The sequence below is a fragment of the Gracilinanus agilis genome, chromosome 1, assembly GCF_016433145.1.
Source record: "Gracilinanus agilis isolate LMUSP501 chromosome 1, AgileGrace, whole genome shotgun sequence".
In the NCBI taxonomy this organism is placed as follows: Eukaryota; Metazoa; Chordata; class Mammalia; order Didelphimorphia; family Didelphidae; genus Gracilinanus; species Gracilinanus agilis.
Window position 1 is genome coordinate 9,830,766 of NC_058130.1, and position 23,284 is coordinate 9,854,049.

The following is a 23,284-nucleotide window of genomic DNA, read 5'->3' on the forward strand; positions in this document are numbered from 1 at the left end:
GATTTCTATTAGGCATCTAGAAAATGGAAATCATAATCATTTATACCAGTGTTTTACTCTACATAAAGAGCTTAATTTTCAAAATTTCCATTCATTTTATTGTTATAACCACCAGGGAGACAAGACAGATAAGAATATTCATATTTATAGATGAATTAATTGAGGCTTGGAGAAGCTAGTTGACTTGATCAAAGTTCCATGGCTATTACCTAATGGACCCATGACTAGAACTAGCTTTCATAACTTACTGCACCAATATGAATAACTTTTGTTCCCTTGCTCTCCTCTACCCTTTGACCCTTGTATCTAATGAAGAAAATTAGGCTCACCTTGTGTAAATAGGTCCAATATATAGAGTTCAATTAAGTTCTTCTGTTCTTTCAGTGAATAACCTTGCAAGGTGAAGAACCTGGCAAGCTAGTGTTCCATATTAATTAAATAACCAAAAATATACTTGAATAATGGAAAAATTCCAAAAGACATTGAATTTCTTAAGGCCACTAAGTTCCTGCCTGCGTATCCCCTATGGGCCCCTTGTGATGTGAAAAAAAAATGACTGCTATTCCCTAATTACTGTCAATCCCAAGAGCTTTGGGACCATTCTTGGAGGAATTGGACAATTATTATTGATAGTTTTATTGAGTCTTCTAGAAATGAGACAAATCCTATTACTTCTCTGGGCCTTAGTTTCCTCTGCTGTGACATACAGAAGCTGAATTCAGAGAACCTTTAGGTCCCTTTCAGTTCTACATGCCTGTTGTTCTTTGATGGAGTGCTGTTGTGGGTTGGGTGGTAAAACATAGAAATGAAGTGAGTCCTCAAGAATGGTTGGGGGCATCCTAGTTGGGTTCCCATGTTTTAGAGGTGAAAGCATTTTTCTAATGGAGTATCACACCACACAGCTTTTCCCAGTACCCTTGTGTGTGCTCTTATGTCACCTACCTCTGCCTTTATTTAAACTAGTCTTGAGGAATTAGCCCTTGTTTGAAAATAACTGTAGCCATTATGTTTTACCTCTTCAGTATCATTTAATGTTTCTCTCTCTCCTCTTCTTTCAGATTGTTTAGTGTAATTTTGGAACAATTAACCAAAGAAACAGAAGGAGGTAACCACTCTAGTGGCAAATCAGGTGGTTTTGATGTCAAAGCCCTCCGCGCCTTTCGAGTGTTGAGACCACTTCGGCTAGTATCGGGCGTGCCCAGTAGGTTCTCTTCCTTTTCTAGAGCCTAGAGTTTACAGTTGGTGGGTCTATTTAGGTCAGGTTTCAGATTTGTCAGTGATGATGTGGAATGGAAAGCATCAAGAGGAATCGGTGGCTCTCTCCAAAAGTAATTACATAAATTAGGAACTGTTTTAGGGGCTCCCATCTTGTAAACCAATCCAGTTTCAGATCAGCCTCTGGAAGAGTGGGAGCAAATTCTCTTTGAAAGCTACTGACAGTGTGCCCTCACCTTATTCTCAGGTACTAGCCTTGAATTCTGTTGTTTGTTATGCTTACAGGGTATAATTCCTGCTAGAACTTCAAATTCCATATGTCTAAAATCTAGCTCCTCATCTTTCCACCAAAGAAGCGCTTCTCCTCCTGACTACCTTATTTCTGTTCATGGTATCACCATCCTCTGATTCACTCAATCTTTTTGCTTGTACATGAAATCTGATTCTTCCCTCTCCTTTATTCCTAACAATCTCTCAGCTTCAAAATCCAGTTGACTCATCCTTCATAGTATCTTCTTTATCTTTCCCTTTCTTTCCATTCCTACAGTCACCACCTTAGTTCAGGCTCTTCCCTCTTCCCTGGACTATTGTAATAGCTTCCTATTTACCTCCAGACTTTACTATTTCCAATTCATCCTCAGCTCCATGGGACCAGATTAATCTTCTGAAACCACAGCTCTGTTCATTGTCCGTTCCTGCTCAAAAGCCTTTGGTGGTTCACTCCTTCGGAATGCCTCACTCCATTTCTATGCTACCTGATCTGTGAGACCATTACCGATTTCATCCCCTCCCCCCCAAACCTGTCCAAAGATGGTTTGAAGGATGGTGCACTCCAGCAGAATGGGAGAGTCTAGAGAATGGACAGGTTTAAGAGAGAGATGATCAAGTTTCATTTGGGACATGTTTGAGATGCCCGTAGTTCATAATCTAGTGATGTGGGAATGTAGTTTAGTTTACCAGAGCTGGATATATAGATATATTACTAGAATCTAAAAAGGTTAACTACAACTATTTATATTTATATGATAAAATAGAGCACATCTATGCATAGACATTTAGACTTGTAACTTAGTTTTAAAAATAGGTATGTATTTCATATTTCATCATGTGTTAACTTCCACTGTCATTATCAATGGATAAAGAACCTATTTTCTCTAGTTTTTATGACTATGGGATTATGATCACTGGAGGAATGCCCTCTGGAAAACATAATTCTTAGAGACTCTTCCAAACCCCTAAGCAGTATATATTTTTTTTCTCTCTCTCTTAGGTTTACAAGTTGTTCTGAATTCCATTATAAAAGCCATGGTTCCCCTCCTCCACATTGCCCTTTTGGTATTATTTGTAATCATAATCTATGCTATTATAGGATTGGAACTTTTTATTGGGAAAATGCACAAATCCTGTTTTTTCACTGACACAGGTAAGTAACGAAAATAACAGTTGTCCTATTAAAAATATCCTAGCACTCTTGTCTGGTTGTTTAGGGGAATGAAAGTGAAATGGAACTAAAGTAGTCATCAGACAGTTGAACACACAGCTTGTGAGCTCATTGTTAGTATTAGCTAATTAGAAACTAGGATTTTGTGTATTGCTTTTCCATAACTTTGTGAACTGATAGAGACCCTTTTTGGTGATCTCCTTTAGGGAGTGTGCCTCACAATGGTTTCATATTCAGATTCAGTCACTGCCTCCAGATTCCAAGGTCAGGAGGATGAAGGCTGTCCTTGCACTTTCTCCCAAACTCTTTTGTCGCCAGATATCTATCTCACTGATCCTGCCATCCATTCCTTTGGGTTAAGACATTAAATGTCTCTTAAACTTTTTAAACTACAAAGAATAACATTAAATGATTGTTAGTAGCTTAGATCAGTTGATCAGATTAACTATTAGGGAACAGGGCCTTGGGGGAGATAGACAGGTAAGGTTTGGTAATGGGGAAATGCTCAGATTATGGGAGCACTGTCTGGGAGATCTGATTTGGGTGGTTATGATGCAGTGGCATGAGGCACTGAATGCTTGGGAAGAGGAGGTGCCCCAGACTCCCTTTCCCTGCCTCCCATCTTTGGGATTTTTTTCAGAGACTACCAAAGGGGTTCAGGAATTACCTTTGCTCACAGATGCTGCATTGTAGTGTTTTCATCCATCCTCTGACCAGGATGGTAATGTCTTTTGGATTTGTTTGCAGATATCCTAGCTGAAGATGACCCAGCACCTTGTGCGTTCTCAGGGAATGGGCGCCAGTGTACCTCCAATGGTACAGAATGTAGAAGTGGATGGGTTGGACCAAATGGAGGCATAACCAACTTTGATAATTTTGCCTTTGCAATGCTTACTGTTTTCCAATGCATTACTATGGAAGGCTGGACAGATGTGTTGTACTGGGTAAGTAGTTTGGGAATGATTTGTTGCTTGACCTGACTTGGATGAATTCTAGTTTGTTAGCGTGTTACATAAAGTTCAATGGAGAGATATATGGGAAAAGGCCTTAGGAGAAGTATTGGGCTGAAGAGGGCTAGAGCTCTTCATTGCTTATGCCATGAGATTCTTGGTTTTAGGTAATGAAGTTTTATGTGCTATCTAGAGTTAAATTTTTAGGACTTCAGACTTCCCATTGCTTCTTTGAAAAGCCCTGTACCAAAGTATTTGCAGAAAAATGCCAATCTAGGCACAACAGGAATACTTAATGGGCAAATATTCCAACTGGGTCTTCCCTTTCCTAACTGTCCCACCACTTAGAGCCCATGGTTGAGGCTTTTGTTCTTTTCCCTCCCTCCTCTCTTGGCACTCTGGGGGGCTGCCAAACCTGGCCTTCTGCAGCTGCCTAGAGTTTATGGGGTGCAGAAACACTCATCTTTCCTTTATTTAGAGTAGTTCTCTAGACTCTCTAAATGGGACAATTAAAGGACACTCATTCCTTTCTCCTGTTTCCTTAGTCTCTTTTTGTATTCCAGATGTATTATTTTATTATGTTTTCCTTTTGCATCTTCAGATTGCTATGACTTAGCTCAGCACAGTCTCAGGTTCTCCTCCTCCTCCTCTAAGAGCTACAAAACCTTTGGCAAAGAGGCTTGGCCTGTAAGGTTGCTACAAGGCCTGCTGACCCATGTAAGCCATGCATTTGGTTCTTGCTCTTGCTCTTGGATGAGCCAACTAGGTTAGGCCAGTTTTAAATGTCCGTTTTATTATCATCACCACCATCTCTGCCACCACCCTCATCATTAGTAACAGTAAAGTAAATGGCATTTCAGCTTTTCCAGAGCGAAATTGAAGGGGAGACATTAAAGCCCAATAATTTATATTTTATTTTAGTCCCTGATACAGAACAGCCCCCAGACTCCTTTGAGTCTGCATCTTAGTTCAAATGGGCTTAACCAAGACCCCGGTCCCCAAATCCTAGAAGGCATTTAGTGGCCAATTACCTTTGCGAATGGTCATTGCTATGTCCTGGAAACTTCAAGTAAGGGAATATCAGCTTCCAGCTAGGCTCAGAGCCCTAGGCATCAGGACAGATGAGGCAGCATGGCATGGAAACACTTTTCTAGGGCTCTTTAGGAACTTGGACAAGCCCCCTTGGGCTCCCTGAAGGCTGGCAATGATGGTAATGTATGGGTTTAAGAGGTGAATCTAAAAGGAACAATTCTCTCTCCAAAGTTAAGCTGAATTTGAGAACTGTAGCGTGAGCATCATTCAGCATGTTTCTTTATCTGTCTTTCTCAATTCTCTTGAAAGTGTGTCTGAGATTGTGTGAATGTCTTGTGTTGTCAGTTTGTTTTCTGTCATTTGCATTACAGAAAAACCCCTTATAATGCAGAGTATTCCTTTTTATTGGTTGAATTAAAAACGTGGCTCCTGGACACCGGTGTGTGTGGTGGGTGAAAAATTGGGCCCAACCAATGGAGAAAGGCTTACTTAAGGCAAGGCATATTTAGTCCTATTCCCTTTCTAAGATTCCTCTTAAATTTCATGGCCCAGAGTAATAAGGAAAAAGCTTAACTTTTTGCTACTAACCCCACTCCAGCCAAACCTTCACACTGTGCCCCTCCTGAGAGGACACCCTAGAAAAAAACCACTTTTTTCATCTTAGCTTTTACTTAACAACAAAATCTATGGTTTTTCTCAGTTGAATTTCCTGGTAGAATGTAAGCTCCTTAAGGGTAGGGACTGTCTCACCTTTGTGTCTTGTATCTCCAGTGCTTAGAATAGTTCTTGGCACATAGTAGGGGCTTTAACAAATGCTTGTTGGTTGGTTAACTCCCTCTGTCATTGAAGCTGCATCATCAATCCTGATGCAACATTGCCCAGCTGCTAGGGTGAGTTTTGTCCTCTCTGTTACATTTTTGCTCCTTGATTCTTTCTTTGACTGGTGGACTTTTTGCTGTCCTATACCCAGTGAAAGCATAATCAATTTCAAAATTAGAGAAGATGAGAGGAAATTCCATGAGCCAGGAGCAGCAGAAGGAATTTCCAGACATTCTTCTGAAAACCTTTAAGTGTTGTCTCAGTTGGTGGTAATTACTATTATTATTGTTAATATGACAACTTCATGGTGAATAATTTCACAATAATGGTAGTATCACCTGCTATTTTAAATGACATTTTTATTGTGGGAGAGCAGATCTGTTGTACAAATCATACCATGTTTTCTCTGGATCCCTTGGAAAAGGACAAATTACATAAGGTATAAAGGTTATTTGCCCAGGACCCCACATCAGGTCACGTTATGGAGGAGCAAGGTCTAGAATTCAAGGATCTTGATTCTTAATCTATGTTTTTTCTTTGATGGAGTCTCCCACTTGTGAAAGAAGTCAGAGAGGACACTAAGACACTCAAATGAACATTGAGCTCCCAGTACACTGTGAAATTTCATTTGCCTTTTAGGGTAATACAGATGAATGAGCAAATGCTGGAAGATATTGGAAAACAATATATTCATTTTTTGTTACTTATTTCCTACACATCCCTAAACACATCCTGCAATTATGGAGAAATTATGGTGATCAAATATATACAGCTTTGAAAATTTTTAAGGTTTTTAGGGAACAGAGAGATCATCTAGCCCAAAAGTGTCAATGCTGTGGGCCATGTGTACTCAAACCAGATTAAAATGTAATTGGATAATATTGAACAAAATAAATAAAAACAAAATAAAATATAGATAATATTTTGAAGTGTTTTAAGCCAAAATGTGGCCCAGAGGGATCTTTATATATGGTTTAGTGGCTCCCATTTTTGTTTGGGTTTAACACTACCGACTTAACCTGTCCACTTCATTTTATAGATGAGGCAGCTAAGCCCCAGATGTGAAGTTCTCTTCTTTCTCTTCTTTTATTTCATGGTTTCTTTTTTAAAGAGTGCAATTCTATACCAAACCTGGGTTTTAGTATATCTGATTTAACTGAAAGTATGAGCCTTTCTTTGGACCCATGGGATAAATGTGTCCACTCCTTTTGAAATGATGACCTGGAAGTCTAATTTTGTCAAAAGTTTTTCCACCCGAAAATTATCATCATCCATTACTTTTTTCCCTCTCAAGCCTAGAGTTGATATTTTGAAGGAACCACAGGAACACCTGGAAATCAGCCTCCCTAAACCCACTTGCCCCAAAATGTCAACCTTTATTGACCATCTCTGAACCTCAGCTTTCTGCACTTTGGGATGTACTTTACATCCAGCCAATCAAAGGAATTTGAGGCTACATAAGATGTTTCTGCAGTACTGGGGAAGTCCAAAGCCCTCCTGCTCAGAGGGGATTTTATACTCTCAGGAATGAAGTGGAAAAGTATGTAGACAACTGGTTTAATTTGTGTTTGTTTTTCCACTGAGGCTAGCCCCATAAACCAACCCATTACTTCTACCTGTCTAATTGCATAAGTTAGAATGAGTCACATTCAGATAACTTTTCTTCTCGGAAGCTAGTATGAATTGGTTGTTATTTATAAGTAAAGTTTTCTGAGTGCTTCCTGAAAAAGGGAGATGATACATTTCAAAGCTTAGGTAGTCCTTCTGCCATTTTGTAATGGAGGGAATAATTACTGAGTGGAATAATTTCACATCTTGGAGATATGTCCCTGTAATGTGCCTTAATTCTCAGAGATATATAGAAAATCATATAGGCTTTGAAGACTGAAAAATGAAATGCAAACAGTATCACTTTAAGAAAACTCAATGATCTCAACTCCAGACTTTTCAAACACATGATTTTTTGTTGGAAGGGAGAATGGATTAGGAAAAAAGAAAGAGCGATGAAGGAGAAGCATAGATAGGACAGCTGAGTTATTCACGATGTTAAAAGAAATAATTCCCTAACTTGTTTCTTTAAGTAGTGAGCTCCTGTGGCACCTTAACAGTGTAGTTTTATTTACAAAAAGTGGCTCAGACCAAGAGGCAAGATGGCAACATGGAAAGATCTCAGTAAACCTGGAATAAGAAGATCTTGATCCTAGTTCCAGCTTGCCCCTTCACCAGCTGAGTGGCCATCAGGAAGTCTGCTGAATGTCTATGGGCTTCTGTTTGCCGGAACAGATGACTTCTCTGGACCCTTCCATTTTCCCCCTTCTCTGATTCAGACATTTAGGAGCTATTGTGAGGTGCATGTGAACATAGAAGGGAAAACTTGTTGGTTACTTTAACATCTGCATAAGATCAGTAGGAGATTCTTGCTGTCATTTCCATCGTGTGGGGAGACAAACCCCAAAAAGGCTTTTCAGAGCTCAAAGTGACACAGGCTCTATGGAGAATTTAACTGTGCTCACTCTTTGAGATTTGCAGACGATGGAGTGTTGGATAATTAATGCTCAGACTTTTCCCCATTAAAAATATGCAATAGGTCCTGGTTCTCAAACTCCCAAATGAACGAGTTCAATCTCTACCCTTTTTACCAGCTGGCATGAAATCCTTCAGAACGTCCCCATATACCAACAGCCAGCGCATAAGATGCCATATTTGTTGGAATGTCAGGTCCTAATGTTCCAATGTTGTTTTAAATAAATAAGAAGCCTCCCCAGTTAATCTTTGGCCAGAGCCAACATTGTGTGGCACAGGATCTGTCCAGAGTGCTGAACTCAGAGTCATGGGACTTGGGCTCTGATCCTGGCTCTCAGACTTCGCAGCTTGTGAGAACATGGGCAAGCCATCTCTGGGCCGGATTCCTCTTCTATAAAATGGAGATAAGAGAATCACAGAATTTAGTGTCAGTGGCCATCTAGTCCACCCCATATCTGAGAAGTAGTTTTCTCTATAGGGTTCCACAAAAGACCTCATCCAGTCTGTGCTTGAAGACATGTGGATAGGTACCCACTCTCCCAAAACAGCTCAGTTGGCTTTTGGATACTTATAATTGTTAGCAAAGTTTTCCCTTATATTAAGCATAAATTTCCTTCTTTGCCCCTTCCTTTCATTCCCTTGAATTCTGTATTCTTCAACCAAATAAAAATAGTTCCATCTTTCCAGAGGACATCACTTGAGATACTTGAAGTCAGTCCCCTTGTCTGCACTTTCCATTCTCTCACCCTCAGCTCCTCTTCTCTAGGCCACACATTCCTGCTCCTGTGACTCCTTTTAAAGAGAGTATGAATTCATAGACTCCTCTGCATGCTTCCAGCTTATGAAAGGCAAAAGCTGAGTTTGAAAGCTGTGTGGCTCATAACTGAACACAGGACTCAGATGTCTGACACACTGCACAGCTTGATTCAACAAATATTGAGTGCCTTCTGCACATGGGCACTCTGCTAGGTGCTGAGCCTGTGAAGACTGAAATGAAATGGTCTCTGTATTCAAGGACCTTCCATTATCTAGGGGCAGTTGGAGGACGACATGTGCTCTCATCCTAAGTGATGACCCCTTACTTTGGGTTTATATGGCCCATATCTACTCTTAGAGGCTGCTCAAAATCATTCTTTGGGCTCATTTTGCCCCATTCTCCAGGCTCCCTTGGAATCTCAGACTATAGCTTTGTGTTCATATCTTATCTCCATAGATATAGACAAAAGACCCCCATCTCCAAGCACTTACACTAACAATTCATATCATATAAAGGACATTTTTTTCCTTCCCACAGAAAGAAACCAGAAGAACCCCAGGGACCCACAGAGCTTCTCTGAAGCCCAAATGAGATACTTTGTACCAAATGCTTTGCAAACCATGGTATGCTCTGGAAATGTCAGCTGGCATCACATATTATTACTCTGTGCCAGGTGCTGCCATGTGACCATCTGGAGATGGAAAGCTTGGCCTCATCTGAAGAGATTCCTCCCAGATGCGGAGGTCTTTGGGCTACTTCTTCGTAACCCTTATAGATTCATTGCCAGAGACAGTCTTCAGTTGGTAGCAATAAATCAATTCATGCTTATCTACTCTTTAAGGATGAAGTATTTTCACAATGCTAAGTTCTTAGAAGAGTGTAGGTTTTGTACACTTTGGGGGGAAAGACAGATGAGTCCTCAGGGCCATAGTCCTCCATTAGGTTCTTTAAAAACTCAGCTTTATTTTATTTTTGGACCAACATTTTCCCTCCCACCCAACCAGCTCTTCTTCCCTTATCCCCCTGCTTGAGAAAACATGAAAAACAAAGCTTTTCTTACAGATGTATATAATCAAGCAAAATAACTCCCTGCATCTACCTTGTCCAAAAATAAAAGTATGCCTTCATCTGCCCTCAGAATCCATCACCTTTCCATCTGGAGGTGGGTTGCATTTAATTTACACCAGATTTTAATGTGCAGTGTCAGAAGTCATCTAGGACAACCCTTCATTTTATTGGCGAGGAGATGGGGTAAGGGAGTTTCTGTGATTTCTCCTGTCACAGGTATTGCAGATAGGATTTACACCCAGGTCTTCTTATTCTAGACCTAGAGCTCTTTCCATTTTACCATGTTGCCTCCTCCAGTTCTCCCAAAAGTTGTGGCTTAGGGGATGGGAACAAGGGGAATTTATGGTGCACTTCACCCAGAAATCATTTAAAAGAGAATTCTTAAACAGCCAGTGAGGTGGGAACCTAAAATTAGAGACACTTTCCAGCCAGGAAGACTTGAGATAAAAAGGAAGAAAGCTCAAGTGTGGGAAGCTGTGGGAACTCTCACAAGAGCTGCAGAACATTGGAATATCAGGATTAGGGCTCAGTCCTCCAGGCATGGGCATCTTTTCCCCTACTGAGCCTCTGGCCTTTGCATCAGTTCACAGATGCTCTATATTTCTTCACAAAACAGGGCAACAGAACCTATAAGCAAGGCCTACCCTTTTCTTTTTTGCTCAGATTAGTTTATTGAGCTTAATTAGATAAACAATTGTGGCTCAGCACCGGCTCATTCATTACCTTAATTACCAGTGTGAGATATTGCAGACTGATAGGAGTTCCATTAAGCATGTCACTTTTCATGTGCCCAAACAGGTGTTTCCTGGGGGACTTTAATGCCCTTTCCCTAGACATCAACAACAGATGCTGGATTCGTTTGGGTTGTTGTTATTGTCCTCATTAGCTCAATTCTGTAGATGTAAAATGAGGGAAAGAGGAACAAAAAACCTTGTGCTTAATTGAAGACTTTGGGAAAGTCTTCAGGTTTAATCATAAGACAAGCACAAGGCAAGGCAGACTTTCCCTGTACAGAGGAGTAGATGTAGCTGTTTTCAGAAGTGGGAATTCAGATGTTTAGATAACCCTAGGCCTAATATGCTGACTGACCTAATCTGGTTCCTCACTCTTGACCACAACATTCTTTGTATTGGGGAAGGATCTATTACTGCTTGACATTGATCAGCAACTTCAGGAATTTTCTGCTTAGTTTTGGGCTTCATTGTCCATTTGTCTATATCGTGGACTGAAGGGTAGCTTTAGGAAGCACTCTGAGGATTGGAGCTGGCCTCAAGGACTGTACCATTTGGTCCCTAAGGCATAAATATTGCATCATAAAGGGAAAAGTAACATTCTTCTCTGATCCCTTCCATTGATCATTCCATTTATTTTGCCTGACAATATAGTAAGAGCTTGATAGATCCTTGTTAACTGACTTTGCAGACCACCTGTGATCAGTACCACAGGACTGGAGATAATTGTGCTTTCTGAGGTCATCTTATCCAATGTCCTTACTTTATAGATGAGAAAACCAAGGCCCAGAAAAGTTCAGTGACTTGCCTGTTGTCACACTGCTCAGATTTGAACCCAGATCCCTTAGCTCCATATCCAACAATTTCCAATTCTCTCAGTGTGACTCAGATCCTCTAAGTATCTGCTGTTCTAAACCCAAGAATTGATGAGGATTCAAGGTTTCTTTTCTCCACCAGAATCCCTCCTTGTAAGTATGGTTGAGATCTCATTCAAGAAGAATTTCAGATGACTTAGAATGTGCAGGGAGTAGAGATATGGGAGATAATTCTTTGGAAAGAAGAATGAAAAGATTTTTGTAGAGCATTCTCCATATTGTTTTGTGATGCTTTGAATCTGCCATTTTGTTTTCTTTTAAACTGGCCAAATCAGGTCCCAAAATATCTCCAAGAAGTTCCCTGACAAGCATAACTTAACCTTTAAGGAATGTTGCATTTTCATCATAATATGAAGTTTTTGTTCATTCTAGGCTTTTGGCTTTGAGACCTCCAGGCAGATGGAACCCATTACTTTCCAAAGTAGTTTATCCATTTGGGGTTCAATCTCATTGTTAGGATATTTTTAACTTTTCCCTCTTAATAGTTCCTTGACCCTACTCTTAGAGACCAAGCTAAGAAAGACCAGTCTTTCTTCAATATGACCAAATTTCAGAGACTCAGATAGAGCCTACCCAAAAAAAATGACCTTGAAGGATCCTTCTTCAAAATCTGGGAGTTCCAGAATTGAGGCATTATGGTCCTCATTTACTGGGTGTCTTGTGCTGAGTGCCATTCTCTTGGCTCAAATCAGCCAGGGATACCATAATGCACAGAACACTGAGTTTGGAGTCAGGAAAATCTGAATTCAAATCCAGCCTCAGAAATTGACCAGCTGTGTGACTCTGGGCAAGTCACCTTACTTCTGTGTGCTTCATTTTCTTTAACTATAAAATGGCAGAGAAAAGCAGTACCTACCTCACAGGATTGCTGTGAGGATCAGATGAGATTATATTTGTAAAAAGCTCTTAGCACAGTGCCTGGCACATAGTAGGTGCTATAGAAATGCTTGTTCCATTCCCCCTCCTCTCTCTCCCTTCAGATAAAAGGTTGTATATTTGCAGATGCCAGGGAGAAACAAAGGAAGGAAGGAGGAAAAGAATCCTGATGATGAAATGTTGGCAGTTAGAGCTTTGTATCCTGCAATTACATTGTCATGAATTCAGCTCCCAATCAAAGCAATTTAGAAATTAGGCTGCAGTCCAGTTACAGAGCCTTTTTTGAAATAGACCAATTAGTCCAGATCCTCTTTAGAAAGTAAAAACAAAACAAAACAAAACCAAAAAAACCCTACTCTCGTGTCCTTTCATGTGTCCAAAGTCTGATTTTCTTGGGAAGTTGAATGTTGCACTCATCATTTCTGTGTGTGTGCTGGGTGTTGTAATGAATGTGCTCTTGCTGCTATTGCTGCTGCCTCTCATTCAAATCTTGGGAAATGTTTAGAAGAATGTGTAGAATTCTATCTCTAATGTAAAGCTTTAGCTTTTAAAAAATTGATTCTGAATTTTCCTTACTAAATTCTGTAATAACCCACTTCTCTAAGCCCATCTTATTTCTTGCAGATGAATGATGCTATGGGATTTGAGTTACCCTGGGTCTATTTTGTCAGTCTCGTCATCTTTGGGTCATTTTTCGTACTAAATCTTGTACTTGGTGTATTGAGCGGGTAAGCGACACCTCTTTCATCATGAAAGCAGAGTCCCAAGGACAGTTGCCAAGACCACACAGGCATTGCTAGGTGGGGGCCATTTCAGGCAAGGTATTACACTCAACAAATTAGACATTATAGGAATAGAAATGGAAGTAAGTGATAAATCTGCCTTCTCTCATTCTATCTAGACTTAAATTCTTGTTGAGTTTTTTTTAAAGAAAACTGCATTTCTCTAGGAAGTAAAAGATAAAAAAAAGATAATTGACTAAAATGTATTGACTTGGTGGTTCATAATGGAAGTTTTACCCATTGCTTGCCCTTTCTAGCTTCATAAAAAGAGCAGCATAGCAACCAAAAGAGTCTGGAGGCAGGAACAAAGCCAGATTTCTTGGTTCCTTGGAGTCCCCCATTAAGGAGCAGAATTGGTTTTCTTGGGAAAGCTTCAGAGAGGCCAAGGCCAGCCTTGGCTGGCAGAGGGAATGCCTGAGGGGTATGGCAGCTGCATCTGGGACTCTGCTCTTTAGTGACTGGATAACTTGTAACCGATTTCCTTACGTTTTACAGGTAAATGATGCAATAGGATGGGAATGGCCATGGGTGTATTTTGTTAGTCTGATCATCCTTGGCTCATTTTTCGTCCTTAACCTGGTTCTTGGTGTGCTTAGTGGGTAAGCAGCCCGGTTATTGTTGCCTCTGCCCCTGAGCAGCATGGGAGTAGCCCCTTGGCATCTCCCAGCAGCTCAGTGGTGGCTTCTCTGCATGCTCTTTGGACTCTATTGTCACCTCTCCCAGTGTGGTGCTTTGGGTTTGAGATGTGGTCCCCTTGCCTGTATCTGTCTGTGTGACCTTATGTGTTAACAGCATTTGCCAGACACTATTGAACATGTGAGGCATTAAGCACCTCACCTGTAGCCAGTCACAGCCTGGAATGATGGACTACAAGTGAGTAAGCTGGCTTCCCTTTGGCTGGAAAAGGAGGGCATTGTCCCCATTGAGAGGTCAGGTGGGTAAGAGGAACTGGGCTCCATAAAATGATCCCCTCCTGCACCACAAATTACCCAGAATGCATTGTAAAGGGGTAATATATTTGGATTAGAATGCACCTACCAGAGAGACCTCAGCTCATTAGTTTGGGTTTCTCTAGCTGCTGCTGGGCATGATCCCTCTTTCCTTTAACCTTCCTCTTTCTGTCCCCCCCCTTCCTCTTTAGTTCTCTTCTTTGTACCCTCCCTCCCTCCCTCCCTCCCTCCCTCCCTCTCTTCCTTCCTTCCTTCCTTCCTTCCTTCCTTTCTTCACTTCCTTCCTCAGCTACAGTATTTTTCTCTTTAACTATGCTGGATATAAGAACTGTTAAATGTACATTTCTTATCAAGCTTTTATTGGCCAGTCACTGTTTCTGAAATATATCTCTGTTTACCCTGATGGTATTTAAGGCCATCTCATCTCTGCAGCCTGGCTGTCAGAGCTTCAAGACAGAGTGAGCCACCCACTAAAGGGAGTGTTGAATGGGAAACATAGGCCATAGTGGAATTCATCCTTTATCATCACCTTTCACTAATGCAGCCGTTGTTTTTATAGATAGGGAAGGTTCCTTCTCATGGGGAGGTTGAAGGCTGTGATTTTGAAGAACCACTCCTTGAAAGCAGCTGCCATCTGTGCTGCTTGCAGCTAGGACCATAGACAGAAAACAATCTCACAAGCTGAGAATCTACTTAGTAGATTCTGGCTTCTTGAGCCAGCTTCCTTTGTTTTCATGACATGTTGCTGCTTATTAACTTGTACCCCTCATCTGGGGGAAGGAGAATCAGGATATATTTTGTTTTCTTTCTGAATCTTAGTTTTTTCATTTTCCAAACAGTGTGGGTGCCAACATTAATGTACATGAAAGCTCTTCATAAAGAATAAAATTGAGAGCATTCTCTTGGCTCCTCCACCCAAAGACTCCATCAGTCACCCTTTTTTCCATGATAGGACTCCCAATTCAGGGCTTTCTTCATTTTTCTGGGTGTGCCAAGCCTTTCATCTCCATTGCCCCTATAATAGACAATATAGGAAGTCAGTAGCTTTTTTAGCCATTGAAAGTCACATGTAGAACTAATTAATACTCTTCCTCAGAAGGAGAATTTATAGAAGGAAGGAGAACCTTCCTGGGTCTATATGGTCCCTGATTCTTTTCCCAGAGGATAAAAGGTGGGAAGGCAAGAGCCACTTCCCTGTTTTCAGTCTTAGTTTGTGTACACCACCACTCTCAACTTTTCTCCATGGCCTGTTACTCTTCTGACTTATGTTAATTAGCCCAAACTTTAGCTCTCTTCCTGGCTCTGATCACCATTATAGCTCACGAGGGCAGCTTGAGGCTGTAGGAGAAGATAAGAATGCTGGTTAAGAATTTGGAGATCTTAGCAGCTAGAATCCTGTCCCTATCCCTGCCTCTGGAATCTTGGGCACGGGATTTTGGCCTCCCTAAAGGGATGAGCCCAGATGATGGGAGTTCTTGAGGTCTCTTCCATTTCTCATTCCTGTTATCTGTGCCCATCCTCATTGGGTCTCCATCTATCCTGAGGATACTGAGCTAGGTACACAGCAGAAACTTAGTAAATAAATATTCCTTTGGTCTGTTAATCTTCTATCTAGTCTATTTTCATATGGCTATCTTCAGAAAATAAATGTTCATTTCCCCTAAGCTGCTCATTTGCCCAAACTTGGTCTTTTCCTGCATCTGTTCACAGCAAAAAGAAAAACCAAGTAATTCATCATTCCCTTTCATTATTTCTCTCTGAATAGTCCATATTATCCTCAAGGTGTTCGAGAACATTCAAACAATTCTTCTGACTTTAAAAAAGTTCCTCTGCTTTGGGCACTGAATATTTATGAGGCCTAAACCACTGTTGTGCAGGAAGAGGTCGGAGCCATCACACAATCCATTCTCTTAATATACCAGGTATATTTATCTTTATATACCAGGTAACATAACTCCTGGAAAGGAAAGTTACTCTCTCCAATATGGCAGAAGTGGGACCCAGGTGTCACTTACAGTCCATTGTTCTTTGGCAGCTAGGGAATACCACAGTGCCTAGAACCCTAGGCCTGAAGTCAAGAAGAACTGAGTTTGAATTCTGCTTTTCACACTTACTGGTTTTATCACTCTGGACAAACCTCTTAAACTCTGCCTGCCTCAGTTTCCTCATTTGTAAAATAGGAATAATGAAAGCCCCTACCTCCTGTGTTTCCTGTGAAGATAAAATGAGATAATATTTGTAAAACACTTTGCAAACTTTAAAATACTCTATAAATTTCAGGATTTTAAAAAATTGTTGCTACACCTACATCCTATTGCCCAAGAAACTAATTTTACAGAATTATCTTTGTTAAGCATCTTATATTTTTATTTACATTTAACAAAAAGTAATTTCTAAAAAGAACTTCTGTGTATTTAGATGATTATATGGAAGAAATCTGACTTCCAAGAGGAGGAAAATTGCCTTTTATTTTACAACCAGAATTACCAGATAATTCTGTCTACCAACTGCTTGGCTTCCGACCTCCACATTCAGAAGTGCCTGAGGTGGCAGCTTTAACAGCAGTCTAATGGCTGCATTCTAGACTGTTGAGGATGAGTCTTTTCTTGTGACTTCCATGCCTCTCTACATGACCACTTCTATGGCTGAGCAAAAGGGGAATTCCCAACGGGGAATGCTTCCTCCAGACTCCAGCAGGCAGCTAGGGGGCTCTGTTGAGATCACTGAAGCCCCTTGGTCTTTACCAGACATGGATTCCAACCCCTTGTTGAAAGTACCATGTGGGTTTATTATCTGAAATCTCCCAAGACAGTATTAGGTCACATTAATGGATTTTTCATAGATTATAAGCTCATAGTTTCTTTACAGCTGGACACAACTGTAGGAATCATCTATCTTGACCTCCTTGTTTACAAATGAGGCAACTTGGACCCAGGCAGGTGAAATATCCGAGGTTTTGCAGATCCAGGATATGAATCCAAGTCCTTAGACTCAGAAACCTTTCCCACTACACTGTGGTGATCCTAAAATTAGCATATTTTGCTTTGACAGAAATCAAAATCAATTGTTTTGCTTTGACAATTGTATCATTCTATAATAAGTAGGAGCTTCTATGGGGTCTTTCAAAATCAGGATTGGAAATCACTAGTTTGATATCCATCCAAAGGAACATTGCTCTGATGGATCCATTAGATGAACACAAACCAGGTCCCCAGGTTAAGCCTGGAAACAGGCTCCAGACAGTGGTTGGTGTCCTGTTCTTTCCAGTGATGGCTGTGGTAACACTGAGGGATGCTGTGTGTGCTTTGACCTCTCCTCACTGTTTTACAAGACGCTTTTATTCTCCTTGTCTCTTTGTGTGGCCATTCCACTCTCTTCCCCTCTGACTGCCTTCATCTTGTGCACACTGCATGTTGGAGATGTGATCTGGATTTTTTTGTATGTCCTGAGATTGCTGATTTGGAGGGATTTGAGTTTTATATCCAATCCCATTTTAAGGTGAGTGCCATGCCTTATTAACTGCCATCAAGTCTTCAGAAGTAACCAAACATGAACATTGGCTAACACTTCTCTCCGTAAGGATGAGCTGTGAGGCTGTGTGCCTTCATTGTAATTTCACATCAAGTCAGCAAGAGGAGGGGTTTCTTATGCCCATATAGGATATTAGACAGTGGCTAGGGTAGCTTATATTTCACTCTCTTCTTAGATCAGCTTTTTGGAAACCTTGGGGTTATTCTCATTTTAAACTCCAGATCCTATTTACACGTAAGAAACCAATATCAGAAAATGTTAGTGATGTGTTCTGCTTTCGCATGGCCTAAATTCCCCGCTTATTTTCCCCTTGCCCCCCAGCTATCCCATATAACAGAATATTTTACACCTTTTTTCAAAGTGAATGATGAAATTCTGATTTGGCTCCTCCTAACACTGTTGACACCACTAAAATAGACAAAGTGAGTCAAAGTGACTTGTCAATTCTGCAATAAAAAATAAGGTATTTAGGTGATATATGTTATAACTTGGTTTTTAGGCCAATATCAGAAGTTCAAAGGCTTGGGAAGGCTAGCCAGAGAGAGACTGACAGGATACCCACAATGGTACAAAACAGGGTTTATTAAACAAGAACAGGAAGGGAAGGGAATTGGGACAATCTCACTAATTATATATCTAAGCCTCCCACCAAAACTTAGTAGTCCTTATACCAGATTGTAACTGCCCAAACTGTTCTCCTTCTCTCTACCTAAAGATCCCAGCACCTCACTAACCAAAATTTTCCCTTTTGTTGATAACTAGAGTAGGGAAACAGACTGGATGATAAGCTGGTCCAGAGGGTCAAAAGGGAGAGATTCTCACTGACAGTTGGCTTCAAGGTCTTGGCAAGAGTCCCAGCATAAACAGGAATGACAGGAACAAACAAGAACCAGATGAATATCCAGAAGGAAGAGGAGTCCACCTAACCACTCAGTCCACCTGAGAGTCCAGACACACACACTCAACCACTTCCAAGGAGATAAGTTGCTTGAAGGAGAAGTCCACACACTGTCTCCCTCAAGAGAGAAAGTCCAACTGCCCTTAGGAGTGACTCACTCTCCAGGGTTCTGGCATCCCCCTGTCTGCTTTTGCAATATTTCCTGCTTTCCCATGATTTCCCTATGACGATACCAAGCATCTTGACTGGGTCCTGGAAGGTCAGCATGATGGCCGTTTGGGCCTGTATTTGTCCCATGATGCCAGGGGAACATCTTGAGTTTCAACCACACTCCATTCATGGGTCATTGTTGAATCATCCCATGTCTGGAGAAGAGGAAGTAAGTTGGTTTAGTGGCTGCCTAGGGTATGTGAAGTCAGTCAGCTACCAAGACTTGTTATATGTTTATGTGCCAGGCATTCTGGGAGTATTAAGTACTCAAAGGTAAAAACATGCAAATGCTCCCTTCCCCCAATCCTTACCCTTTGGGAGCTTACATTCTGTTGGGAAAATTTAGGCTCATCTATCAAATATAGACTGTGTTAAATCCAGGGCAGACTGGGGGCATGGGAACGGAGGAAGCTCTAGCTCTAGCAGCTATGGAAGAGGAAGATCTTCATAGAGAAAGTGGCAGACAACTCGGAAGAACTCTGGGGAGTCCAGGCCATGGAGGAGAGCCAGGTACAATAAAGCAGGAAAGCTGGAGCCTGATGGAGGAGGGCATTTGTTGTCAAAGCCAAAGGGAGGCCGTGAGTAGGAAAACCGAAATAAAGACTGAAGAGAAGGAAGGGCAAAGGAGAGGAGATGGATGACAGAAGAGGGAGTTTCAGAACTCAAGTTCATGAAGGTAGAACCACTGAAGGGCTGAAGGGTTCTGGTGGCTGAAGCAGAGCAGGGACAGAGGCTGGGGGAGCTGAAGAGGCTGGCATCCCTGCAGAACATTCACATGGGAGGTACTGAGTGCAATGCTGGGTGGGGCAAGATACTTACCTCCTTGAGAAAGGGAGGAGAATGGCCTGGAGGTCAGCAGGTTATAGAGTATTTGGAGGTCTATCTAATCCAGTGGTTCCCAAACTTTTTTGGCCTACCACCCCCTTTCCAGAAAAAATATTACTTAACGCCCCTGGAAATTAATTTTTTTTTAATTTTAATAGGAAAGATAAATGCACCTGTGGCCATCACCACCTCCCTGGATCGTTGCAGCACCCACCAGGGGGTAGTAGCGCCCACTTTGGGAATCACTGATATAGACAGAGCACAGAGTGGGCCTTTAGGGATTGGGGGCATTGGGAGAGGTCAGAAGAGGCTGTGGGGAGTGAGAATTATGCCTCAGCTCTGTTTGATGAGTCTTCAGGAAAATACTTTAGGCCTAGGTGAGTGGCAGAAGATGAAAACAGATTGTTCCTGGAGAAATAGTAGGCAAAGGAGAATTTATTAATGGCCAAAGTGGGGTGCCCAGTGGTTGCAGCAGAAGGGGATGGCAGATGAAAATAGGGACAAAGAAGGATTAGAGATGAGCTGGGTAGGGATGAGAGGATGCAGAAAGCTTAGAGGCAGGAACTTTTTCTTTGAGCTCACAGTGACCCTTAATCAGCTGCAGTGGCAACGTGCTGCTACTTGTAGAGAGCTGGTACTAAGAAGGGAGATACTGGTGGACTCATTAGCTCAAAAGGTTCTAATCATAGACAGTCTATCCTGATAGTGTCTCTAAGATGGAAACTCATTGTGAGGAAGGCATTAGGATTATCAGTCATAGTTTGTAGAATCCTAGAATCTCGTGTGGTTTTTAACTTTCAGGTGCGGTATAGTTACGTGAACTAATGCTTAATAAAGTTTTTGATATTTGCTTCTATGCATGTGATACATACACATATGTTTTGCCAATAAGAAAAATGCTGGGAAGCAGCTACATAGCTTAGTGGATAGAGAGCCAGTACTGGAGATGGGAGGTCCCAGATTCAAATGTGACTACAGATACTTCTTAGCTGTGTGACCCTGGGCAAGTCACTTAAGCTGCATTGTCTAGTTCTTACCATACTTCTCCTTAGTATTGATTCCAAGAAGGAAGGTAAGGATTTGTTTGTTTGTTTGTTTTAAGTAAAGCGCTGGGAAGGATTTTGTTTTCCTGAGCGGATTCTACATCTTCTTTATAGCATTGTTTTCCTTGATAAGCTCAAATTTTATCTTAACATGTCTGAACTATCACAAATTCCAAATGAATAGACCCTAACTAATATGACTTTATGGCATAATATTTAATGACATTCTTCAAGAATTTATTTGAATCCTTTGGCCCAACACAAAGGACAGTTGACCATTGGGGAGAGGGTGGAGGATGTAGATATCCTGGGAAAGAGGGAAGCCATTTGCTCATGGATGGCTGCTAAGTTTCTTTGTCTGCAATTTTATGCCACCACCCCGAGGTCATAAGGAGTTTGGGGGGTTAGGATTGATCTAACAAACTAAACAGCATGGAGCCCCTTTGTTCAACAGTCAGAATGAAGACCTTTTTGTTGTTGTTGTTGTCTGTACTCTAAGAAGTTTCTATTCTGCAAATTAAAGTAAATATACAGAGATCATAAACTTGGTCATAAAGAAGTGTTTGGTAAACTTAAGAGCAGGTTTTGTACATATTATATTTTCACCAGACAGCTAGAAATAAAGAAGCAAATAAGTCAAATGAAAAATAAAGCTATCTATCAAGTGGAATGTATTCGGAAAACAATTACAGAATATTTCATTTGACAATAACATTAACAACAAAAATAAACATCTGTGAGATCCAGACATTGTGATTTCTAAAGGGGGGGTATCACTACTTCCTAGTTGTGTGATCCTGGGCAAGTCACTTAACTCCAACTGCCTAGCCCTTACTGCTCTTCTACCTTAGAACGAATACTGTTGATTCTAAGATGGAAGGTGAGAATTTAAAAAAACAAACAGAGAACAGGATAGAAGTGAATTAAGTCTAGCCCTAGACTGGTAAAGTAGGAAGAGCACAGAAGGCAGAGAACCTGGGTTCAAATTTAAGCTCTGCCTGTTGCTAACTTAACCTACTGTGTGACCTTGAGGAAATTAGTTACCTCTTTGGGATTCATTTCCTATTCTAAAATGAGGGTGCTGTACTAGATGACCTTAGAGTCTCTTCCAATGAGAAATTCTATGCATTTGTGAACCTATTAACACCAAAAAGGCCCAAAACACCAGCCCAAAGACCAGTAGAAATTAGTGGGTTTCAGTTTTTCCATGAGATTTCCAAATCCACAGGATTGATCCTGGCCCCTTGTGTATTAGCACCCTGGAAAGAGTGAATCAGAATATTTGGATCTTTTGCATCTTGGCCTTATTTTCCAATGGTCAGTCAATTGGTCAATATTAAGTGCCTATGATGCAACCAGGTGGGAAATAAAGAAAAAGATGGCCTCGGTGTTTCCTTTTCAAGTGGAGGTTCTGGGAGAATATCTCCCTGCTTCAGTGAGAGGAAGGGAGGAGGGCAGGAGGTGCCTCAGGAGCAGAGGGCACCGATGAGGAAGATATAAAATGTCTTATAGGGTGAAAGGATACAATATGATAACCAGAACTCTGAATTGGGGCTCATTTCTATTTCTTTTATTTACCACCCCCTTGATACTGGGCAAGTCATCTCTCTAAACCAGATGGCCTCCAAGATCCCGTCCAACTCTAGATCAATGTTATGTGGTATGGTGAATGGAACACTAGTTCTGGAATCAGGAAGACCTGAGTTCAAATTCAGCCTTAGACATTTACTAGCTATTTGATCCCAGGCAAGTTACTTGACTTTTGTTTGCCTCAGTATTCCCAACTGTATAGGGGGGATAAATATAGCACCTACCTTTCAAAGTAGTTGGGAGGATAAAATGGGATGATATTTGTACAGTGTTTAGCATAGTGCTTGATACATAGTAGGTACTTTATAAATGATTATTCCATCCATCTAGCTGTTAGTATTATTACCCCCACCCCCACCCCATAACCTCTCTCTGTCTACATCTACAAAATAAGGAATTTGATACATCTCTAGATGACCTTCAGCTCCAAATCTGATTCTGTTTATAATTTAAATTTGTAGTTTTTATGATGAACATTGGAGTTCTAGCTGACATTTCAGGAGTTTGGGAAGATAGAATGGGGCCCAGTTGCAAAAGGCATATAATATATATATATATGTATATATATACATATATACATATATATATATATACTAAAGAGAACAGCATGGTTTTTTTCCAAGAGGCAATAGGGAACTATGGAATTTGGTTGAGTAGAGGGGACTGACATGACCCCTCTGGTCAGATCTTCACTTAAGGGATCACTTTGGCAGCAAATGGAGACCTTGAGGCATGGAAACCAATTCAGAACCTTTTGGGAGAAGGGCTGAGACCCTGATGTGGTTTGGGGTCTGTGAGAATGGAGAGAAGTTGAAGGCTGCTGGAAATGCAACAGAAGTAGAAGCAGCCCATTGTGGGATGAGGAGCCTGCTGTTTACAGAGATATTCCACTCTTGGATAGCTCTAACTGTTAGGTTTTTCTCTCTATGGAGCCTCTGTTTGCCTCTTTTGAATGTCTTCTCTTCTAGTTCTCTTCTACAAATTGTTCCTAATAATATTGTTCAGGAAATGAATGTATTGATGTTCTGCTGCCTAATGTCACTGAAAGACTCCTTTGATGACCAAAGGTAAAGGTGTCTATTCCGAGAGAGAGAGAGAGAGAGAGAGAGAGAGAGAGAGAGAGAGAGAGAGAGAGAGAGAGAAAGGAAGGAAGGAAGGAAGGAAGGAA

General features: G+C 41.1%; 1 protein-coding gene across 1 annotated transcript in view; it reads left to right on the forward strand.

The window, feature by feature from the left end:
• CACNA1D (calcium voltage-gated channel subunit alpha1 D) overlaps window positions 1–23,284 on the forward strand; it is a 345,485-nt gene that overhangs the window by 169,586 nt on the left and 152,615 nt on the right. The window contains exons 4-7 of the mRNA XM_044675443.1: window positions 1,059–1,201; window positions 2,486–2,638; window positions 3,404–3,600; window positions 13,565–13,668. Coding sequence (XP_044531378.1) covers window positions 1,059–1,201; window positions 2,486–2,638; window positions 3,404–3,600; window positions 13,565–13,668 — 597 coding nt within the window. The remainder of the gene's footprint in view (window positions 1–1,058; window positions 1,202–2,485; window positions 2,639–3,403; window positions 3,601–13,564; window positions 13,669–23,284) is intronic.